Below are 22369 nucleotides of genomic sequence, written 5' to 3' on the forward strand. Positions count from 1 at the left end.
AATTAAATAATTATTTATTAATTTTATTAATTTTTATAATTTTATTAATTTATTAATTTTTATTGATTATTTTAATTTTTATTAAACTTTACCTTTTAATATTTTTATTAATGATTAATTATTTTTATTAATTTTTTTGTGTAATTTTGATATTATTTTGAATTTGATAAATTATTTTATATGATATAGTGCTAACTACATTCAAAATTACAAAATAGCCTATTCCAAGGGTAAAATAGTAAAACAAAGCAATTCCAGATGTTGCACAATTGATCCAATACAAAGAGCATTATCTATTCAGATCCTCTAAAAAGTAGAAAAGTATTTATGCCTCTTTTCAGATTTCAGACACTTTTAATATCTTTTTAACTTTTCAGATTTATCAAACGCCACCTAAGAAAAGAGGCAAAGAGACAAGGTCTTATGGAAACTAATACCTAAGGCCCGATAACATCACCTTGAAATCAGTCTTTAGAGAAGTTGGGATCATCTTTCTCCAGAATTTGGAAATCCCATCAATCGTTTTCATTGGTTCTTTGTCGTAAATTGAGCCTAAACAACTCTCATAATGAACTACTACATCAGCTTGGAAGAGGGTGCCTAACACCTTCCTTTTCCTAATCCTTGGGATCCAAAATCTTTCGGTCGTGCACCTTTTTGTCGTGAAAAATAGAGTCACTATCAAGATACTAAAATTGATTTTCAAAGCTGAAAACAAGGGCCCATTTCCTTTGAAAAATGGGTGGCAACTCCATTTCTAAGTCGGCCATGAGCATCCTGAAGCTCATAGTAAGCTCAAAAACCCTTCTCTCAAAACTAAATCTAAGCCTTCTTGCTAGATTCAAACAATATCGATTCAACGAAATAAGGCATAGTTAGTAGATTCAACAACTAATCAAGAATATATTCTTAGTGATTAACATTCCTACAAAATATAAATTTAAAGCTTCAAGACAATCAAAGAATATCACATCTCAAAATCCAGAGATTAGTAATTAAACAAATAGATAACAATAATAAGCATAAATAATTGCTTGAAGTAAATAGTAGCAAAAAGTAAATGAAACAATGAAATAAACAAGCTGCTTTGTGGACCTTAGTTTCCATGGCTTCTCCCAACAATAGCAGGCACAACGCCGACTTGAATGCTATAGGGGAACACCCCCAACCCGCCACTCTGTGCATAGGACAGTTCACCGTCCCCCTATTGACGGACGGAATCCCTAGCCTCAACGCACCGAACATGGTGGCACCTGTGAATGTTCCCCTTCTTCTCCCTGTCGAGACAACCTTTGTCGAACCAACTACTGTCCCTCTGGCGACTAGCCAAAACCAGTTTGATGACTTGATGTAGTGCATGCGGGCAAAGCAAGCCCAAATGCAGCAGTTCCAGCAACATCAGCTCCATCAGCAGCAAGTACTGCACCACATCTCTCAGTATCACTATCAACAGCAGTTCCCCCAACTGCCTCTAAACCAACCACAGCTTCCACCTTGGCACCCCGCTCCGAAGCCGGTTAAGCCCTCCCCTCAGGGCGGACGCCTTCACCGAGGAGAAGCCTCCCAACTTCAGAACCCCTCCAAGAGTCAGGCCTCATCCCCGGGCAGGAGGGAAAGACTAATCACCCCCACCTCGCAGCTCGCCAACGGATCGGAAACCTCCTTGCCAGTCAAGTCAGCACCTCGGCACTCCAAGTTTGAGCTCCCGCTCACAGAGAACCGATTTGGCGTCCTAACGGCAAACTACCAACAGTCCGGGCCCATTGAGCTCGGAAACACCGAGGCCAGCAGCGCCAATACCAGGCCCTCTAAGCAGCAACGAAGACGTCAGCTAAGTCGCCGAACTACCACCCGCATCCTGCCCGAGCTCCGAGGTAAAGAAGAGACAAGCTCGGACGAGGTAAAAGCTGTCCCTATTCTCTCAGTCCCTTCCCCCCTCTCATCAGAACTCCTTGCAATCCCCATGCCCAGAGATTTCAAACTCCCCTCTCTAGACAAGTATGATGGGTCCTTCGACGCCAACGACCATGTCGATGCTTTCCAGTCCCAAATGCACCTGCCAAGGGCCAGTGAATCCTGCATGTGCGTGGCCTTCACTACCACCTTCAGGGGGGTGGCCCGCACCTGGTACAGGAACGTGGCCCCCGGGTCAATAAGAAGTTGGACCTAGTTCATGCAGGTCTTCACCGCGCACTTCGTTACCAGCAAACGGTGCCCCAGAACCGAGGAGAGCATCTTCGGAGTAGTCCAGAGAGAAGGAGAGTCCATCCGGGGCTACATCAAGCGGTTCAATGACGCATGCTTGCAGATACTGCGACTGGACCCCGCAGTTCAGCTCGCGGCAGCCAAGAGAGGAGTGACACACAAGGAGTTCAAGTGGCAAATGGTAGTTAATCAGCCCGCGACCATGGCTGAATTCCTCAAGCTCGCGGACAAATTCATGAGAACAGAGGAGGAGATCAACCAAAGGACCGAAAGTGGGATCGAGAAAAGGAAGAGGGAAGGCGAGCCCTCCAACCCAGATGACAGAAGAAGGAAAAACCCAGCTCGGGAGACGAAGCCAAGCCAGTCGTTCCGAGCTCCCTTAGCAGCTCGGACGGACTACACACCCTTAAACGCGAAGCGGGCGAAATCTTAATGACGATCAAAGACGCCCCATATGTGAAGTGGCCACCTTGTCTGAAGGGAAACCCGAACGAGATGAATAAAAACTTGTACTGTAGTTTCCATAGGGATCACGGTCATAGCACCGAACATTGTAATAATCTCCGCGACGAGATAGAGGAACTTATCCGTCGCAGATATCTACGAAATTTTGTACAGCACAATAATAATAATAATAGTAATAAGCCGGGTCAGCAGGGAGAGCACAGCAAAGACGCTCCCGAGTCCAGCAGCCGGCTAGCGGAACCACAAAAGCAACCCCCGGAGCAAAGACCAATTCGGGGAACAATCCACGTGATCGTTGGAGGATCGATCGTGGCAGGGTGCACCTCGGCAGCAGCTCGCGCGTTAACCCGGGAAGCCGCCAGAGAAGAACGAAATCCCCCGAAGCGGCCTAGGACGGAAGACCCTATATTCTCCACCGAAGACGATGCGCGTGGGGTCCACTACCCCCACGACGATGCACTTGTCATAAAGATGAAGATCAACGACTTCAAAGTCCGACGGGTACTCATTGACTCCGGCAGTTCGGCAGACATCCTCTTTAAAGCGGCCTTCGACAAGCTCCAGTTCCAAGAGAATGACTTGAAGCCCGCGAACACCCCACTGGTCAGCTTCAGCGAAGAAGAGGTCAGACCCCTGGGAAAAGTCACAGTACCTATGGAAGTCGGCACGTGGCCTAGCACGGTAAGACTCAGTCACAATTTCTTGGTGGTCGCGACCCCCTCCCCCTACAATGCCATAGTAGGTCGGCCGATCACCCACGCTTTAAAAGTTGTGGTGTCCACTTACTATTTGGCCATGAAGTTCCCAACGGACTTCGGCATCGGGGTAGTGCGGGGCGACCATCTCGAGTCCCGTAAGTGCTACGTTGCCGCCCTCAAGGGAAAGGCCAAGATAACCAGCGACCTCGAACTGGAGCGACCTACGGAACAGAAGGAGGAGCGAGCTGCACCAATAGAGGAAATTGTTCCCATTTCTGTCTCGGCAGAGGACCCCGCCAGACTACTTCAGATCGGAGCATCCCTTGAAGAACCTCTGCGATCCGAATTGGTACGCTTCTTACTCAGTAACTTAGATGTTTTCGCTTGGTCCGCAACAGAAATGCCCGGCATAGACTCACAAGCTCAGTACTGACCCTGTAGTCAGACCCGTTAGACAAAAGAAACGCAACTTAGCCCCAGAACGCTGGAGGGCAGTCGATGAGGAGGTCGAGAAGCTCCTCGCAGCAGACTTCGTAAGGGAAGTTCATTACCCGAGCTGGGTAGCCAACCCAGTTCTGGTAAAAAAGGCAAACGGCAAGTGGCGCATGTGCGTCGACTACACCGACCTGAACCGAGCTTGCCCGAAATATTGCTTCCCCCTCCCCAGGATTGACCTCCTAGTGGACGCGACCTCGGGACATGAGTTGCTAAGCTTCCTGGATGCCTACTCGGGCTACAACCAAATCAGGATGAACCCGTCCGACGAGGAAAAAACTACCTTCATAACCAAGTTCGGCCTGTACTGCTACAAGGTCATGCCCTTCGGACTGAAAAATGCTGGGGCGGCCTTCCAAAGACTCGTGAATAAGCTGTTTCAGCCCTTAATTAGCACGAAAATAGAATGTTATGTAGACGACATGGTCGTCAAGACACAGTTTTCGAATGAATTAATACAACACTTGCACTTTGTCTTCCAAATTCTGCGTCAATTTAGCATGAAATTAAACCCAAACAAGTGTGTCTTCGGTGTCACCTCGGGTAAGTTCCTAGGATACATCGTCAACCGGCGTGGTATTGAGGCCAACTCGGACAAAATAAAGGCCATCCTAGATATGAGACCACCCCGAAAAGTAAAAGAGGTTCAAAGGCTAAATGGTAGGATAGCCGCTCTAAGTCGCTTCATGTCTAAGTCAACAGACCGTTGCCTGCCCTTCTTCAAGGCAATAAAAGGCAAAGGGTTCAAGTGGAACCCGAACTGCCAGCTCGCATTTGACGAGCTCAAGAAATACCTTGCCAGCATCCCGGTGTTGACCCGGCCCGAAGAGGGCGATGTTTTAGAACTGTACCTTTCGGCAAATGACGAAGTGGTCAGTTCGGTACTAATAAAGGAAGCAAATCGAGTCCAACGACCCATCTACTATGTTAGTAAGATATTGCAGGGAGCATAAACGAGATATCCAGAGATAGAAAAGCTGGCCTATGCGTTGGTCATTGCGGCCCGTAAACTCCGCCCGTATTTCCAAGCTCATACCATCACCGTCCTCACCAACAAACCCCTGAGGCAAGTATTACTCAGGCCCAAGGTCTTTGGACGATTGACAAAGTGGGTCATCGAACTCAATGAGTACGACCTCCAGTACAAGCCCCGGACCGCCATCAAAGCCCAAGCCTTGGCAGATTTCGTTGCAGAATGCACGTTCTGCTCCGAGGACCTTGGCCCGGTTAAGCACAGGGCTCCCAGTTCGGGTGCACACGGTGCTCCCAGGATGGCTGAGTTCAAGCCCCGTGAGGTTGCACCCAGTTCGGTATCTCTCCTGGTTAGGCCAAGCGTGAACTGGGATGAAGAGCCCTGGATCCTTCACGTAGATGGCTCCTCAAACAAGCAAGGCAGCGGAGCCGGTGTAGTTCTCCACGATCCGAGTGGCATGAAACTGGAGTACGCACTACGCTTTGAGTTCGCGGCATCCAACAATGAGGCGGAATATGAGGTGCTGATAGCAGGGCTAGCTCTGGCGCAAGAGGTGAAGGCAAAACACATAGTTATCTGTAGCGATTCCCAGCTCGTGGTCAACCAAGTTACAGGGGAATACGAAGCCCGCGAGCCGGCTATGATCGCCTACTTGGCAAAGGTAAGAGAGGCACTGCTAAGCTTCCAGTCACACTTCATCAAGCAAATCCTGAGGTCAGAGAACACTGAGGTCGACGCCCTGTCCCGGCTAGCCAGCACCAGTGACAACACCATGAGAACTGTGTACATAGAGGAGTTACCTTGGCCTAGCATTCTCCGGGGGGCAGAGGAGGTCGCTCCTATCGCCCAAGCAGAACTGAGCTAGATTGATCCACTCGTGAGCTTCCAGCTACATGGAACCCTCCCTGCGGAACGCAACACCGCCAGGAGGGTAGAGCGTCAGGCAGCCAAGTACGTCATGATAGACGGACGGTTGTACCGAAGATCCTACACGCTCCCCTACCTGCGCTGCTTGCGACCTCCCGAAGCCGAGCTCGTACTCCGTGACATTCATGAAGGCCTATGTGGCAGACACTTGGGAGGCAGGGTCGTCGCTCAGAAGGCACTACGACAGGGTCGTCGCTCAGAAGGCACTACGACAGGGTCGTCGCTCAGAAGGCACTACGACAGGGGTACTACGCTCAGAAGGCACCGCCACCGACCTCAAGTACCTCACTAGCCCATGGCCCTTCGCACAATGGGGTATTGACCTACTCGGGCCATTCCCGCCAGCAACAGAAGGAGGTTCATAGTAGTGGCAGTAGACTACTTCACCAAGTGGATTGAAGCTGAAACTCTCGTAGCCATCACAGCTCGAAACGTCCAGAGCTTCTTCTAGAAGTACATAGTGTGCCGCTTCGGGCTACCTCGGGTGCTGATCTCCGATAACGGAAAGCAGTTCGAAGACATCAAATTCCAAGAGTGGTGCCAAGGCATGGGGATCCGGCAAAACTTCACGTCGGTTGCGCACCCACAAGAAAACAATCAGGCAGAAGTCACGAACAGAGCTATCCTCTGCGGACTAAAAGCCAGGCTAGACCGAGCTAAAGGGTTATAGGCATATGAGCTGCCTAGCGTCCTATGGGCATACCGAACTACAGAGAAGACCGCCACCGGAGAAACTCCCTTCAACCTCACCTACGGCACGGAGGCGGTCATCCCAGCCAAAATTGAAATCCCCTCACTTCGGTTGGAAGCATACAGCGACAATACTAATAACGACGAGCTACGTACCAACCTCGACCTACTTGACGAGGTGAGGGACCTCGCATACATCAGAACCGCAGCATACCAACAAAGGGTAGATCGGTACTACAACGCCAGAGTTAAGAAACAAAACTTTCGCGTTGGCGACCTGGTCCTCCGCAAAATCATGGTACCTGAGCCCGGCGTTGGCAAACTCGGGCCGAACTGGGAAGGACCCTACCGAGTAAAGAGAGTACTCGGGGGAGCATACGAGTTCGAGACCCTGGAGGGTAAACAGATACCCCAGGCATGGAACATTGTCAACTTAAGACGATTTTACCTATAAATCATCAAACTAAGCAAGCCCTGAGCCACTACCAGAGCATAAAGCCCAGAATGCCAAGCTAACAAGGACCTCGGCACCGAAAGGAGCGAAATACCGAGCTAAAGATGACCTCGGCACCTCATCAACAAAAGCAACTTGCACAAGTATGGAACCCGAAGTACATAGCCCGGGCGGAGAACAGATCGGGCACATAGCCTTACTATGTTAACTTGCCTCGGGGCTTGTCTAGCAACTCAGGTATATACTCACTTCGGCAAGAAGAGGATATTTGCACAACTTTTGAACAGAAAAAGTACTTCATTGCTAAATGTTTGCTTTACAGTGTTTAAAAGGAAAAAGCAAAAAAAAAAAAACAAACAAAAGACACAAACGAGCTCACAAGCCCAGAGGTCAATCTTCCTCGCCTTCAGAAGGGACTTCGACAACACCCGAAGGACCCGCTTCGTCTTCGGAATCCGCATCATCATCAGCTGCGGCAGTCATCTCCTCAGTGATGCACGAGGTGGTTATGGCACTGATATCGAGGTCGGGGTACGTGTTCCTTATCATCCATCAGCTCAACTTGAAACCCCGTCTGTACGAGCCCACCATCATGTCGTCAAAGCATGGCGAGGCGATATAATCCTCAACGGCTTTCGCCTTCACCTCCTCAACAGCCTGTGAAAAGATCTACGTCTTCTCCCTAATGTCTTCCTGAAGGTACTCGACCTGGTGCTCCAGGTCCAACTTCAGATCGGCCATATGCCTCACCACCATTCCTAAGGCCTCTTTGTCTCTCTGAGACCTCGATAGCTCAGCCTCAGCAACTTCTGCCCGTCTCAAGCGTCTCTCCACCTGGATCGCCAAGGCGTGGATAGAGGAGTTCACCTGCCAGAATGAGGACAAATCATTCGGCGAAAAAAAAAAAACCACTCCGACTTACCACCATTGCGTGAGTTGTAGCCCGAGCACCTATGAGATTGGTAGGGAGATCGGCCCACTGCGCGACCTCCTCAGGACAAGTGGCGGCCTTGCTTTTTCGGAGAGCGTAGCCCGGCGTCATCACACTCCCAATCCCACCTTGGCTCCCCGAGCCCGAAGGCGCAGCCCGGGCATAGGGAGCCCCTGCCGCCTCCTGAACTGAAGGGGGCACCTCGGGCTCCCCAGGAGGCTCCGTCCTCGATACCTCGGGCTCCGCCACCCGGGAAGGATCGGCGCGAACTCACTTAGCAGCTCGCTTCTTCCGCTTCATGCCAGCAAACAAGTTCGCACCTCGAGTCTTGTCTGCCTCCATAACACCTGCAAAAAGAAGCTCGGCGTCAGAAGACGGGAATAAAAGCAGAAACAAAAGTATCTTTATCTTAGCAAGAAACCTACTCGAACTCAAACCGGCCTGAATGAGTTTATCCTCCGTCAGATAGGCTTCGCATTTTAGCCCAACCTGGGCCCAGTCCCGGAGGCCCTTCACTGTATCTTCATCTAAAACAACATCGGGGTCAGGAGCGGCCAAACCCCACTCAGTAGGAAACAGCCACCCCGTAGCACTTTGAACCACGAAGTAGTCCCGCTTCCACGTCGGGACCTTGTTTGGGAGATCGTGTAAAAGCTTGAAGCTCGGGAGAGGTGACAAGTAGTACGCCCTCCTACGCCCGGGCAAGGGACCCACTTGTTTCTTAAGCATGAGAATAGCGGAAAAAAATTCTTAGTCCAAAGGAAGACAGTGCTCACAGCAAAGGGAGATGGTCCCAACAACGTTGCGGATAGAGTTCGGGTGAAGCTGACCTATAGTGACCAAAGTGGTTCATAACCTCGACGATTAGGGGATGGAAGGGAAGGCGCAGCCCGGAAACAAGCTGCTCCCGGAATATCACAATCTCATCTGGACCGTGCTCCCAAGGAAAGTCACCCGAGGGTAAAAAGTAAGTATACTCCCTAGGTAGGTTGTACTGGACGATAAGGGACCAAAGACTTTCGGACGTCATAGTAGAGGGTCCGAACTTGTCTGGCACCCGACCTCGACGAGAGGTGGATGCCAAACTACCCGAGGTGACTCGGCCTACGGACTCAAACTCGAGCTCTTCCTCGAGCTCTACCTCGGGCCCCGCCTCGGACTCACTAAGGCCGTCGGGGGCAGCAGCTCGGTTCGTAGAACCAGCGTATGACCCCCCTAGAGGGCTATCCGTGCTACTAAAACTAGACATTGAAAACAAAGAAGGCTGAGGACTCACCAGGAAAAGCTACCGAACTACGGACGAGTGACGCGAGCTGGCCGGCTTGGATGCGAGCTCAAGGAACAAACGCTGAAGGATAACAGAGGAAAGTGACTCGGGGTCCCCCCACTATTTAAAGCCATTGTACCCGCGCATCAACGGCCAAGATCGAAACCATCCAACGGCTCCCCGCAAAGTCAGTTGCGCACTCCCCGACGAAAAGACACTTTGGCACGCACGTTCGAAAATTCGAAATTGTTTGGCGCGCACGTTCAAAATTTTAAAAATTTGAAAATCGTTGGCGCGCGTGAGCCACACCCAGCCCGAGACTGACCCCTGGTCGAGCCAAGCCGACCCCGGTTGAGCCAAGAACACAAGCAGACCAGACCAGAAAAGTTCCTAATCAATGCCAAAGTGTCCCGAGGCAAATCCACCTGTCATCCCGTGAACTCCCCACGTTGGGTCAAGACCCCAAGCACGGGGAGTGGGGGGCAATTGATGGAGGAAGATTTGACCCAACCCCTCGGCCATGCGACACGTGGAAGCAACCGAGAGTGACCTGGCAGAAATGCCAGCTTGGCATGGCAGTAGGCCCACAACCCGAGCTCCGAACTAAAGAGCCGAGCTCCCTCGAAGGAACCTGCAACCCGAGCTCCGAACTAAAGAGAGTCGAGCTCCCTCGAAGGAACCTACAACCCGAGCTCCGAACTAAAGAGAGTCGAGCTCCCTCGAAGGAACCTACAAACCGAGCTCCGAACTAAAGAGTCCCGAGCTCTCCCTTCGAGGTCCTGAGGCTTACAAGGAGCACCAAAGGTAGAAAACCCGAACTACCCACCTAGGGGCAGTTCGGGCCATACTCCTATCCGAACTCGAGACTTCACATTAAAAGACCACTTCGGCTCCAAATCGCCTAACTGAGCAACCGTACCTGACGCCTAGGAGACCGTACACGGAGGCGGCGCACCTGACCGATCAGAGGACTGACACATGACAGCCGCCATCCAACAGCCACCTGCCACCGCCATCCCAAACGGACAGAGGTGGCCCTGGCAATTGGCAGTGGAGGTTATGACACCCGAACTGGCAGTTGACAGAAGGAAGTGACCCGATCTGGTAGAGGTAATGATGCCCAAACTGGCAGAGGCATGGAAGTGAGCACACAGGGTGATTATAAAAGGCCTCCATCTCACAAAGAAGAGGGTATGTGATTCTTGCGTTTTCTGGTCTTAGAATTCCTCATTTCCCTTGCCTTCTGAAGAACACTAACTTGAGCTTCGGAGAGTTCCAACCGGGTTCCTCCCTGGAATCCTCCATTTTCTTCCTTGTTTCAGGCACCTCCGATCTCATCAGAAGCGAGGTAACCAACAGCTAGGATAGACCGGATCGCGCATCATCAGTTAGTACATAATTTCTTGATGAATCTTGTAAAAATATAAAATTATTAATAATATACTATAATTATTTTTGTTTGTTAATAATGTTTTAAAATTATTATATAATTTTGTTACAATATTTAAATGTTTTTTTATTTTTAATTGAAACTTTTAAATAGATATAAATAAAAAGTAGGGGAGAGGATAAATAGGAATTAGAGATAATTTAGGAGAAGGTGGGGATCTCTTTAGTTTAAGAGAAATTTTAGATGAAAATATTATTGAAATAATTTATTAGGGTGGCGCATTGCATTGCGAAGTTTGCTTGCTCTTTACAACCTAGTCTTCTGAGCCTTTGTTCTTACACGATCTCCGTGTAATCTCAAGAATCTCTTAAGAAAGAATTATACAAAGCTGCCTGTCTTGCGTATTGATTAGTTTTCTTGTTATTGTGAATGCTTGCTGCGTTTTTTTTTTTTTTTTTCTTTTGGTGTAACAGAACTCCCTTGCAACCCTGCAGTACATGTTTCACTGGGGTCAAGGGAATTGGTGTGACCACGGTCACAGCAGATGTGCTCTCGAAGTTTGTTGCTTCTGCTTGGACTTTCATTAACAAAGCCCCTGATTTAAGAGGATACTCTCCTGCCCTTGCCCTTTGATTGGAATCTTCTTAGCAACCATCTCCCACCTTTTAAGTAGTTAGGAATTCGGATGGTTTATTTGGTTCCCCTATTTGATGTCAATCCTCTCGTCTGGGCCCTTTTTTTTGGATTCCTAAAGTTATCCTTCAAAACAAGCTTAGTTCTATACATTGGGCTAGGTTGCAATTGAATCAAACTCTAATTGAATTGGTTTGGGCAGTTCGATTAGGCTCCATTCGAGTTCAATTCTAATCGAGTTTGAATTTCAAGGTAAGTTTGATTAGTTATTCGAATGAATTCAAGCTTAGCCAATAAAATGTTCTGCTCGAAAGTTCATGAGCCTGGCTTGATTAACCATGGTTTCTAAAATCAACCCGATGACTGAACCGGTCAGGGGTTTGGTTATCAAGTCGAACGGTCCAATTGTTCGACCCAAATGGTCGGCCCATTCTGACAAAAAAAAATTTAAAAATTAAAAAAATAAAAAAAATTGAAAAACGGTTAAAACGGTTTGAACGATTAACCGACTGGTTCAGTGGTTTGCTGACCAAAATCAACAGTTTTGGGAAAAAATGGAACCAGCTCCTAGTTTTTCCGATCCGGTTTTGAAAACCATGTGATTAGCACATACATACATACATTTTAGAATATAAAAACATATTTTTATATTCTATATATAATATAAGAATATCCTATATATTATAAGAAAATACATCATATATATTTAGAAAATATAAAAATATATTCATTTACAAGCTTTCGAGCTGAACTAGAGCTCATTGAATATTTTATTGAGTCGAGATAAAACTAGATAATAGAATTTGAATTGAATTCAAGCTTAATAGTATTCCCTACTTTGTGCCTCAATTCTCCAACTGAAATTTTCTCAACTAGTAGTCTAGGCATGGCTCATCGATTTGGATGCATTGCATCAAGTTCACGTTTATGGACTGAGCCCATTCAAATTTTAATAAAATCTCAACCCAAGCTCGACACCCTTAATATATGGAGTTGAATGAGGGAGCCTTTTTTTTTCTTTTTCTTTTTCTTTTTTTTTTTTGTTTTTGACTGAGTTGAATGAGGGAGTCATGTTACCATTTAGAATTCTATGAATATATAGTTTGGATTATTAACGTAAATCACCAAATAAGGGAAGTGAACAAATTTCCAATTTCCAATCAAAAGATTGCCTATTTGATGAATGGTTTAGATTATGGTTTTGAAAATTAGAACAGACCAGACGGTCAAACCGATTGATGTAAGAACTGTCCAAACAACCAGTTCCATTTCATCCTAAAACTGTATCTGAGTCAAAAATTGTTGACTTGATCAGCAATCCATTGATCAGGATGATTGAACTATCAAATCGTCAATCTGAACAATAATTTTTGGCTTTTATTTTTTATTTTTTAAATCAAAACGGGCCATCCATTCTAACCACCAACCCAAAAACCAGTGGCAAAAGCAATTCCGATTCCAGATCATTGGTTTAGGCTTTGTTGATCATAGGATTTCTCCTTATGACAGTGAACAAATGGATCGTTTAGGGAGCTTTTGTAACTAACCTGATTGGGAATCCTTATATACCAACTTTGCATTTTAAAATAATACATCGTGAGCAAGCAGGAATAACGAAAATTGATCCAACCGAGGTATGTTTTTATAGAATGCGGCTTTGGCCCTCGTACAAACAAACAGGTGTGATTGTTGTTGTTGGTGATGGGATGATGCTCCATACAAATCAGGTGCTATACGCTTGAACTAGTCGATGGGTCAGTGATACGATGCATACAAGCATGGTTTTTGAACTGCCGTTGATTCAGATGGTTGGATTATTTGGCCTGGAAACCATTTAGGTAATTGGTTCTGTTTTATTTCAAATTTAGTCTCTGGTTAAAAACTATTGAATAGGTCAATAATCCGTTGATCTGGGCAGTCAAACCATCGACCTGTTTAATAGTTTTTTGTCATTTTTTATTTTAATTTTTTGTCAAAACGGGCCATCCATTTGAACCAGACGATCGAACCATTAACCCAGAAACCAGTGACCAGAATGGTTTCGGTTCCAGATAGTTCTTAAAACATTGCACACAAGGCCATTTGGCACATACGAAGAGCCTACATTTTCACAATTTGAACCTACCCTCTCAATACAAGGGTCTAAGGATGGGAGATCCCTTACAACTAACTTGACGCAAGTGGATTAACAGACCTAGCTTAGTTGTTGGAAAAACTTTGGCTGTTGGGGGCCAACAGCCTATGCTGTTGAGAGAATTTCTGAAAATGCCACGTTAACATGAGAATGGACAAATTAGTAATTATATATTAATTTATTTTTACTAAGAATCAAAGCATGGTGTAAATAGGTGAACTGTCTAGAACGTGCCCAGCCCATAAACTGTTTCAACAGCCAAAGTTAACCCTTAGTTGTTAGCGGGTTAATAGAGTTAGGGTAGAAGAGATTTGCTCAGATCTACTACCCACAAGCTGTTTTCATGTCTCGCCCATGAGACATTACAGTTGTGCATTGAAAATATCTCTCTTATCATTTATAGGAAGATGTTCCTAATACACGATGATGATGCTCTGTGAGTGGGGATGTGGGGATGTGAGAACAATTTGTGGATAGTAGATCAGGAGTGAAAAGAGATAGATATATAGGAATGCAACTTAGGTCTGGTTGAATTAAGAATTTATTAAATTTTTCAATAGGCCAAAACACAATATAACTGAAATTCTTCTAATCAGGACAACCCAACTAGGACTAGGAGCCCTAGAACTTGCTTAATTGTGCCTCTTGGGAGGAATGTCAACTCCCCACCACCTAGACTTCAAGGTTAGTGGTGACTCAATTAGGAGTAACCCACCATAACTTGGCTTCTTCCGGAGTCAGCAACAGCTACGTATGGTTCTAGGACAAACGACTTTGTCTCCCAACAAGATTTCCTTTCTCTAACCAGTGGTTTGGATGGGTTGTTCCATTCAAATTGACAGGTGAATGGGCCGTGACATGCATCAAATTAAACCCAACAAAATCCAAAATTGAAGGGCAGTGGGGGCCCATCCTGGTGCAGTACAATACATTGCAGCCTAATACCACCAAAGATTTGCCTGACAAGTCAACCCACGGCAACAAAGTACATACGCGTTGACCTCCAACTCACATACATACAAGATTTTAATTCACATAACCTGTCTCCTTCACCATTCTGCTCACTAAAAACAAAATGGCCCATCGCTTCCACATAGTTTTGGTAGATGGGTTGCTTGCAAATTTCCATTTAGTAAGTAAACTAACTGCGTTTATATTTCACTAAGTAATTAATTGAATTTCCTTTGAGAAACAAGCCCCCCACATCCAACCCCAGTAAGCTAGCCCCTGTGATCATACAAGGAAAAATACTGAAAATTCAATTCAATGGAAGAAACACAGACCCATCTTCTTAACAAGACTGCATGGTGGTTGTGGGGGTGGTGGTGGTGGTGGTGGTATTTGCATGAATGAAATTGAAAATCTGTTGAACTGAACTCGCTATCTCCTCAGCTGAGAACCTTGATTCACTCGCAACCTAAACATATACAGAAGTTAGCTGATTTAATTAAGAATCCAAATGTTTAATTTAAACAATGGAGATGTATGTTGAGTGAATTAGATGAGTAGATTAAAAGAAATGCATGGTACCTTGACATTAAAGGAGTAGAGAACAGTTTGTTCAATGGTGGTGATGTTGGTATGGAGGATGTTGAGCTGCAAATCTTCAAGAGCAGCAATTGTCTTGAGGAGCTGGCCAGGCCTTCTTTGAGAGAGAATCTTGATCATGGCGTCAAAGCCCAGGAGCTTCACTTCGACTTCGGCCAAGCAGGATTTGTTCTCTGCCGTTTCTTCTCGGAGTCCAGTCTCTAGTTCAACAAGCTTCATCTGGTCGTTTGACAGAGGCAAAGGAGGTAAGAATGGTAGCTGAGGCTGCTGAATTGCTAGTGGAGGAGAATCGCCTATGGGTCTAGGAGGTTCCTCACCGCTCCCATATAGTCTTCTCCGCTTCTGAGATTCTAAGCATTGAAGGAGCTGCTCCAGTTCTCTTACAAATTCAATGGCTCCACCAATAATGGATGCTTGATCTCCCTGTAAATTCACAGGAACAAATGCTTGCACCATGAGCTCCTGGCCTGGGTTCAATCCTAACTTTCAGAAAACATATATTTGCACCGATTGGTCGATACCCATTAAGTAGTTGATCAATTCTAAAATTTAAAATTTAAAAGCTTTTTCTTTGTTTTGTCAGTTGGATATCAGATCAAACCAAATTTATATGAAAAACACCAAAAAATTAGAAGGCAAGAAAGACAAACAGATAAATAGAACAAGTGTTTGATGTAATGCAAGCATGTATTATATATGCATACCCTTTGAACATATGAACTCGGCATGAGAGACCTCAGCACTCGTAGATGCTCGTTCATTTGTTTCCTTCGGTTGCGCTCAACTGCTATGTGAGTCATACGTTGGCTCTCAACCTCCTCGCTCGTCTTCACCGTCCTGGGCCTCTTACGCCGGCTCTTTGCCTCAGCTCCTGGGCTTTTCTGAAGATTTCCTCCCGGAGTATGGAGCTGCACCGAGTTGTTCTCAGACACAACCCGACCTTCTTCCTCTACTTCCTCTTCTCCGGCCACTGTCACTTTGCTTTCTGCATTCGGCATTTTGAATCTCTCTTCCTCTTCCTCCGTCGTCGGTGGAGGAATCAAGAGACTTTGATCCTGTAACTTGTCATTCAACACTGGAAACTTGAGAAAATATCCTGGGTCGATCCCATTTTCGTCATCCGATATCTTGGCTTGGTTTAAGGCCAATTTGGGTCCAAAATCAGCGAATTGCATGACTTCGGCGAAGCTCAGTCTGTCAAGAGACGTGGCACTACAGAAGCCAGATGACAGTTGGTGTAGAGGAGGATTGTTGAGCATGTAATCCACCATCCCCACACTGCCGTCGCCGGAATTCTCACCGAGTCGTGGCTTCATGAGCTGATGGTGGTGGTCTAGAGTGTAATCTAGGCCTGTAAAGCTCGTTGGGAGAGCCGCCTGCAACAATTGAGGTTTCAAATAAAACATGGCCATGAATTGAAAGAAAAGAAAAGGAATACGATCGGTGACTGAGAGAGTAAGCCTACCGAGTAGCTTTCTCCTCTGTCCATTGTTATATATATATATAGGAGATTTGAAATGACTGGAACTGGGGAAACCCAGTGAAGTCAATCTCAACCCATGTAAAAACAGAAACTCTCCTTGAAATTACTCAACTTGGGTCCCCACCAGTTATGGCACCAAATGGTCAAATTAATCTACAGCCAGTTATCAATTAATGGCTTCCGAATCAGACAATTTAGAGGATTAGATTCTCAGCTGAATCCTATTGAATCTGAGGGTGAAAACTAAACAAGAATAGCACTTGGGGTTGAGCAGAAATGGCTTCTCTGAACTGTAATCGAGAGGAAAAGACTAGATCAAATCAAATGGGTTTTCTGTACTTGAACCAGTGAAGAAATACATGGCAAAGAGACCTGGCCACCACCATGCACGTTGAGGTATGATCTGGAAGCTATAGAGGGGATGGCGAGATTATCCTTTTATAGTCTCCCTCAGAGAGAGAGAGAGAGAGAGGGGAGCCTGTTGCATTAATTGAAGTGGGGATTAAATTCCACCTCACTTCACCTCCTTTTATTTATATTTATCACAGACTAACAACGCTCTTCTCATACTTTTTTCTCATCTCTGAACCTCTCGCGGCTTCCCTCCCTTATCTCATGACACCTATTTAACCAAACGACGATGCTTTTCAAATTACAGAAGTTCTCAGTTTCTCACTTCTCAGAGATGGTTAGTGATTTGAAGGGTATAGAGTAATGATCATCCGAATTTATTACAGAACCCGGTAAAGTTTTTCTTTCCGGGTCGGGTTATCCGAAGCTAGATAGGCTAGATTTTCATTAGATTATAAGAATCAGATCGACATGGGGCTTCATCATGCATACATCTGTTCACGGGCCGGGCCGGGCTTTGCATCTTTATTAACAAATAAAAAAATGTTCAGGCCTGAGCCCGAGCCCAGCCCTTCTATTATGAAGCCACAAATATAGTCTGAACATAAAAAGCCCCATCTATGGTGTAAATTAATAAATTAATATTATATTAATTCATAATAAATTTAAAAAATTAGTATCATCATCATCCATGCCTTATCTTAATTATACAGGGACGATTACATGAATCATGTTTTTTTGATTTGTTATATTTAGGCTTCGTTCATTTTTTGGTAAGTTACTTACCTAGGTAAATGTATTTATCCGGGTAAGAAAAGATTTATCCGGATAAGTACATTTATCCATGTTCTTTTATTTTTCTTACAAATAAGATAATGACCATTTTAGCCATATAAATCCATTATTACAAGAGGCATTTTTGTCCCATTTAAGTGTTGGCAACTTTCCTCCAAGGTGGGAAAGTTATTACCCACCTAGGAGATGGGTACCAGGAAAATAAATTTTCCCTAGTCCTCACATAAATCTGAAAAAATAACATGGGATTCTTGGTTTCCCCCCTCTCAAAATCAAAAAAAAGAACACCCCCTTAAAGGTATATATATTATTAAATTATTAGTATTTAAATCATTTCTTACTACTTCCACCCATATCCTTTTTTTGTCTACCCTGAGTTCTTCTAACCCCTTCGGTGTGTAACAAATCACTTCTCTCTCTCTCTCTCTATTGGAGTTACTCCTAGATTTCTATAGATATATATTATTGGGCCAAGCTTATTTGAGAAAACTTGAGCCCAACCTAAAACATAGTTGGAATGATGCTTAGAACCCAAGTCCTAGCTAATGGACCTAAAATTTTGTCCAAATCCGATAAAGATCAAGTCAGACGAACCAACCAACCCGTCGGACTACCCAGCTCATGAACAGACCTAAATTCATGCATGGATGACAGACAAGGGGAGACCCATGATAGTGAGCGACACGGGTTGAGAGAAAAAATTGGAGGATTGGTAGAAAACAACGAGTTCATGCAACCCTTGAAAATTTCCCCCACAAAAATGGTAGGGCAATAGTCTAGGGCCTATGTTGCATATACTGGTTTATTGCCATTTTCCACCAAAACAATATTACGCGCTTTCGTACTATGTCTTTTAGTGCGTTGTAGTAGTAGGTTTATCATGAAGACAAAACTGACCTACTTTCCATTAGTCTCACGCCATGTTTTTATCTTGCAAAGTCTTATTTTACTGCAAACCATCTTAGGGTTAGTTCAATTATAACAAAAATTTTGCATTGAATTGTGCAAGTAACAAAGAGTTCATGCAACGCTCTCCATTTTATTTTTGTCTGTAGGGCAAAGAATAAATGAAATGAATGGCTCATTTGTTGTCAATTTTTAGACTGTATTTGGTAGAAAGAATGTTGATAATAACAAATTTTCGCCGATGTAAAGGAAAAGGATTGCATGAAGCTTGCAGCCAGCGTTAAAATTTTTGTCAAACTCTCATGATCATGAATGCCAATTTGTTTATTCGAGAAAATAAGATTAATGTTCGTGACTCCATAGAGTTGGGACAAGGCTTAGATGATGATGATGATGATGATGATGATGAAGATTGCTCGTAAATAATAAATTTATGCAACTCTTGAAAATACGAGTCAACAACAGTGATGGATTCACCAAATTTGTTTGGAGCAGCTCTCGGAATCCTTGTTTGTATGTTGTACAAACTACAAATTAGTCAGAGCACATGGAAATGGAGAGGGACTGATGCAGAGAACCCTACAGAAAGGATGTACATGGACGGAGAATTCAGTTAAACAAGGGAATCCTTTGCCCATGCTGTCGTTGCCTTCCACATATCACACAAATGGTGACGAAGGAAATGCCAAAAACCAAGGCTGTAACTAGTGAATGGTGGTGCTCTCACTATCCTTTCTTCAGGTCCTTTGCATGTACTATTCATGTGGCATGTCGGAGAGAGAGAGAGAGATGGGTTTGATGACAACCAAAAGAAGGACGAAGAAGCGAAAGTAAGTCTAGATGAGATGAGTCCGGATCTACTAGAAATAAGAGATCATTGCATCATTTGATCCCTTACGTACCCACAAACTCTTCCCACATCCTTACCCAAATAACACTACTGGCGCGCATTGGGATCGGAATATGTCAAGACACTAACAATTGATTTTTTTTTATTTTTTCAAGGCTGACATTCAACCTGCGCTGACTGCGCATCGATCCATTCATGGAATGCTTGGAAGGACACTTAACCTTTATTGAAGGAATAAAGATGAACTCGTGATCATGAGAGTTTGGCAAAAATTTTAGTGTTAAATGCCAACCTAAAGCAATCTTCCTTTATCTAGGCCTGGAACCGGCAGTGTAAGATAATCTCATATTGGCAGAGTTAGACACAGAGAAAAATACTTCAATATAATTGAAGAACTATCATCCAAATAAAACAATATAAGGAAAAGGGTTCTTAATGGTGTCAAGTAGTGAGCTTTTGTGACAAATCTGTGACTGCTCCATCACATATAGGGGGACCTACTAGATTTCCTATGTGTTCAATCCCATAGTTCATGTCATTTCTACATCCCATTTGTATTAATGGTTTTCATAAACAACATTGGTCATTTAATTTTTAAATTCTTTTATATATAGAAATTATTTTTGTAGGGTTTATTTTACACACATGGAAGATTCACAGGTTATTTAAGAAAGCTCAGCTAAAACAACTCAATGAGCAAACCTAAGAATTCTTGATCATATAGATTTGAAATACTGGCAATCTTTTAGTAGAAAAGAGCTCAATGACAGTGCCAGAGCTTGATCTCCTCTATGTACAAACTGGCAGCAAAAAGAAAACGATAATGAGAAGGAAATTAATTAATTAAGAAGAAACCCTAAGGTGTGTTTGAATTGGAAGATGGAGAATGAGGTTTCTAGCTTCCCCTAAAATCAGCAGAAACAAGAAAAATAGCCACAAAACACCACCACCTTCACCACCCAACCCCAGCCCCCAAAAGAAGAAAAGAAAAAAAAGAAGTTACCACCAATTAAGACAAAGCAAAACACACCTAAAAATACTTCTATGTGTGGCATTGTTTTAAAGCTAAACTGCAAAATCCAGAAGTAGTAGAGTCTGCATTTCCATTTCTATTAATGCAATTAATCCAAAAAGAACCTAAACATAAAGGAAGAGTTGCAGTAAGAGAACACACCAATATATTAACTTCCTTTCTGATGAGCATGAATGCCTGAGATTGGACGGGCTTTAACTCCATCTGAAACTCATCTCTCTTCCATGAATCTCTTTAGACCCTCCAGATAACCAGTACTAGCACCCTAGATAGAAACCATTCAAGTCCTTGAATCAATATCAAGGAGTGCTCAAACAGATGCATCTATATTGATGATTTCCATGGAGAAGTTTCATCATTTGTCAACCAAAGGGCTTAGCTAGAACTCAGATGACACAAATTTAAATGAGACTAGTACAAGGACCCGAGTTTATGACATGTTCTTACTGAATGGAGGGTAGGAAAATTCTGTTCTGACTAATGACTGCACCAAGTTATAGTACTCTTTGCTCAATAAATAGATTCTTTCTGTATAAAATAAATAAAAAAATAAAAGAAAAGAAAAAGAAAATGAAATTATTTTGGATTGAATGGAAGATGGTTGATATGGGAAGACACTTAGAATGTAAGTGGTGGCTATTTGGCATGAGTCCCTTTTGACACCAACCCATTGGTTGAATTTTCCCAATCATGTAGGCCACCTCAACGAACATTATTAAATGAATCCTTGTCTCACTAGAAGAGAAGGGAGAAAAATATTATTACAAAAAAGGGGGGAAAAGGGGAAAGCGCACATAAAGAGAATTTTTTCCCTTTTCCATAGTGTATCAACAATTACAGTTTTCCTATTCAATACATAAATTTACATCTCTATTCAAGAACTAAAGTTTAATGTCAAAAAGTCCCCAAAAATTTAAATTTCATTTTCTAACCAATTGGGTCAGACAATGAATTCATAAGTATTAAAAATATGGGTAGATTCCATGAAGTTCACCTGCAATTGTATTTTTTCCTACAGTATCAATGTCTATAAATATGACCAATTTCTCAAACATTTTTAAAGGAATGCATGGGTATATATGTGAAAATAATATTAGAAGTCTTATTTAAACAAATTTTTAGTATATTTTACTTAGTTTTTATCTAAAACTATTGGAAATGGTAAAATGAGGGACAGAAATGTTATTGTGCATGTAAATTTTTTTCATTTAGTATTGACTAATTAAATACAATGTTTTTAAATGATTGCACAAATTGTTTCTAAAGGCAAAGCTATCATTCATACAAGTTTGAGATCTTTGTAAAATTAAACCAACTATCAAGGTAATTTTTGACAGTAAAACCTCTTCTGTTTGCATAATTAATAAACAGGAAATCTAGAAGGGAATTGAGAATGGAAGATAATTTAGGAGGAAGAACACAATTTTTACAGCTTTAGTTTGCCCCTGTTTCATCAACAGAGTCTAGTATTGCAGAACGTTCAAGCCAAAAGAGTAAGACTTTTTTTGTTAAGATAAAAGGAAGACTTTTAGTCATGGTTTTTAAAACTGACCCAGAGATCAAACCGGTCAGGGGTCCGGTTACCAGGTTAAACAGTCCGACCGTTCGAACCAAACAGTCAGTCTGTTCTGACAAAAAAAATAAAAAAAGGGTTAAAACCATTCGAACGATTAACCGCCCGGGTCAGCAATTTGCTGACCAAAATCAACGGTTTTTTGAGAAATTCCGGTTTTGGAGAAAAATGAAACCAATCACCTAACCGATTCCCAGTTTTTCCAGTCCGACTGTCTGATCTGATCCGATTTTAAAAACCATGTTTTTTTTTTTTTGTAGCACAAGCTCAATTGAATAAATTTTTGCAAAGTAATAAAGGATCAGGCTGCATCACCCAAACCTGATTGGATGATCAAATGCAAAGTTTATCACAATATTCAGATTAAAAATTAATTAGGTTTTGATAATTGAGTCAGGATATCTCTAAGAGAGGCACTAACCTTTAAAATTAACCAAATGTCTAAATTCCATATATTTAACATTTGAAAACCCAAAGACATAATACGATACACCCGATATTATAATATTTTGGGAGGCTGAAAACAATCTATTTCAACTCTAGAAAACTACTGTAAAAATAAGATGGT

At 43.6% G+C, this 22369-nt stretch overlaps 1 protein-coding gene across 2 annotated transcripts; it reads right to left on the minus strand.

The window, feature by feature from the left end:
* Positions 1–14327: 14327 nt before the first annotated feature.
* Positions 14328–20684, minus strand: LOC104589386 (transcription factor FAMA-like). 2 transcript variants are annotated; one of them, XM_010247694.3, is made up of 4 exons: positions 20370–20684; positions 15515–16186; positions 14793–15233; positions 14328–14679 (listed from the first exon to the last, which is right to left on the minus strand). In XM_010247694.3, exons 1-4 carry the CDS (start codon positions 20430–20432, stop codon positions 14554–14556), a joined length of 1302 nt encoding a protein of 433 aa, XP_010245996.1. In that variant the 5' UTR covers positions 20433–20684; the 3' UTR covers positions 14328–14553. The 2 variants fall into 2 exon arrangements, with proteins under 2 accessions (XP_010245996.1, XP_088743199.1); XM_088887073.1 differs by lacking the exon at positions 20370–20684 and adding an exon at positions 16276–16751.
* Positions 20685–22369: the final 1685 nt, after the last annotated feature.

This window comes from Nelumbo nucifera, chromosome 1 (assembly GCF_055504915.1).
Source record: "Nelumbo nucifera cultivar China Antique chromosome 1, China Antique-T2T, whole genome shotgun sequence".
NCBI lineage: Eukaryota > Viridiplantae > Streptophyta > Magnoliopsida > Proteales > Nelumbonaceae > Nelumbo > Nelumbo nucifera.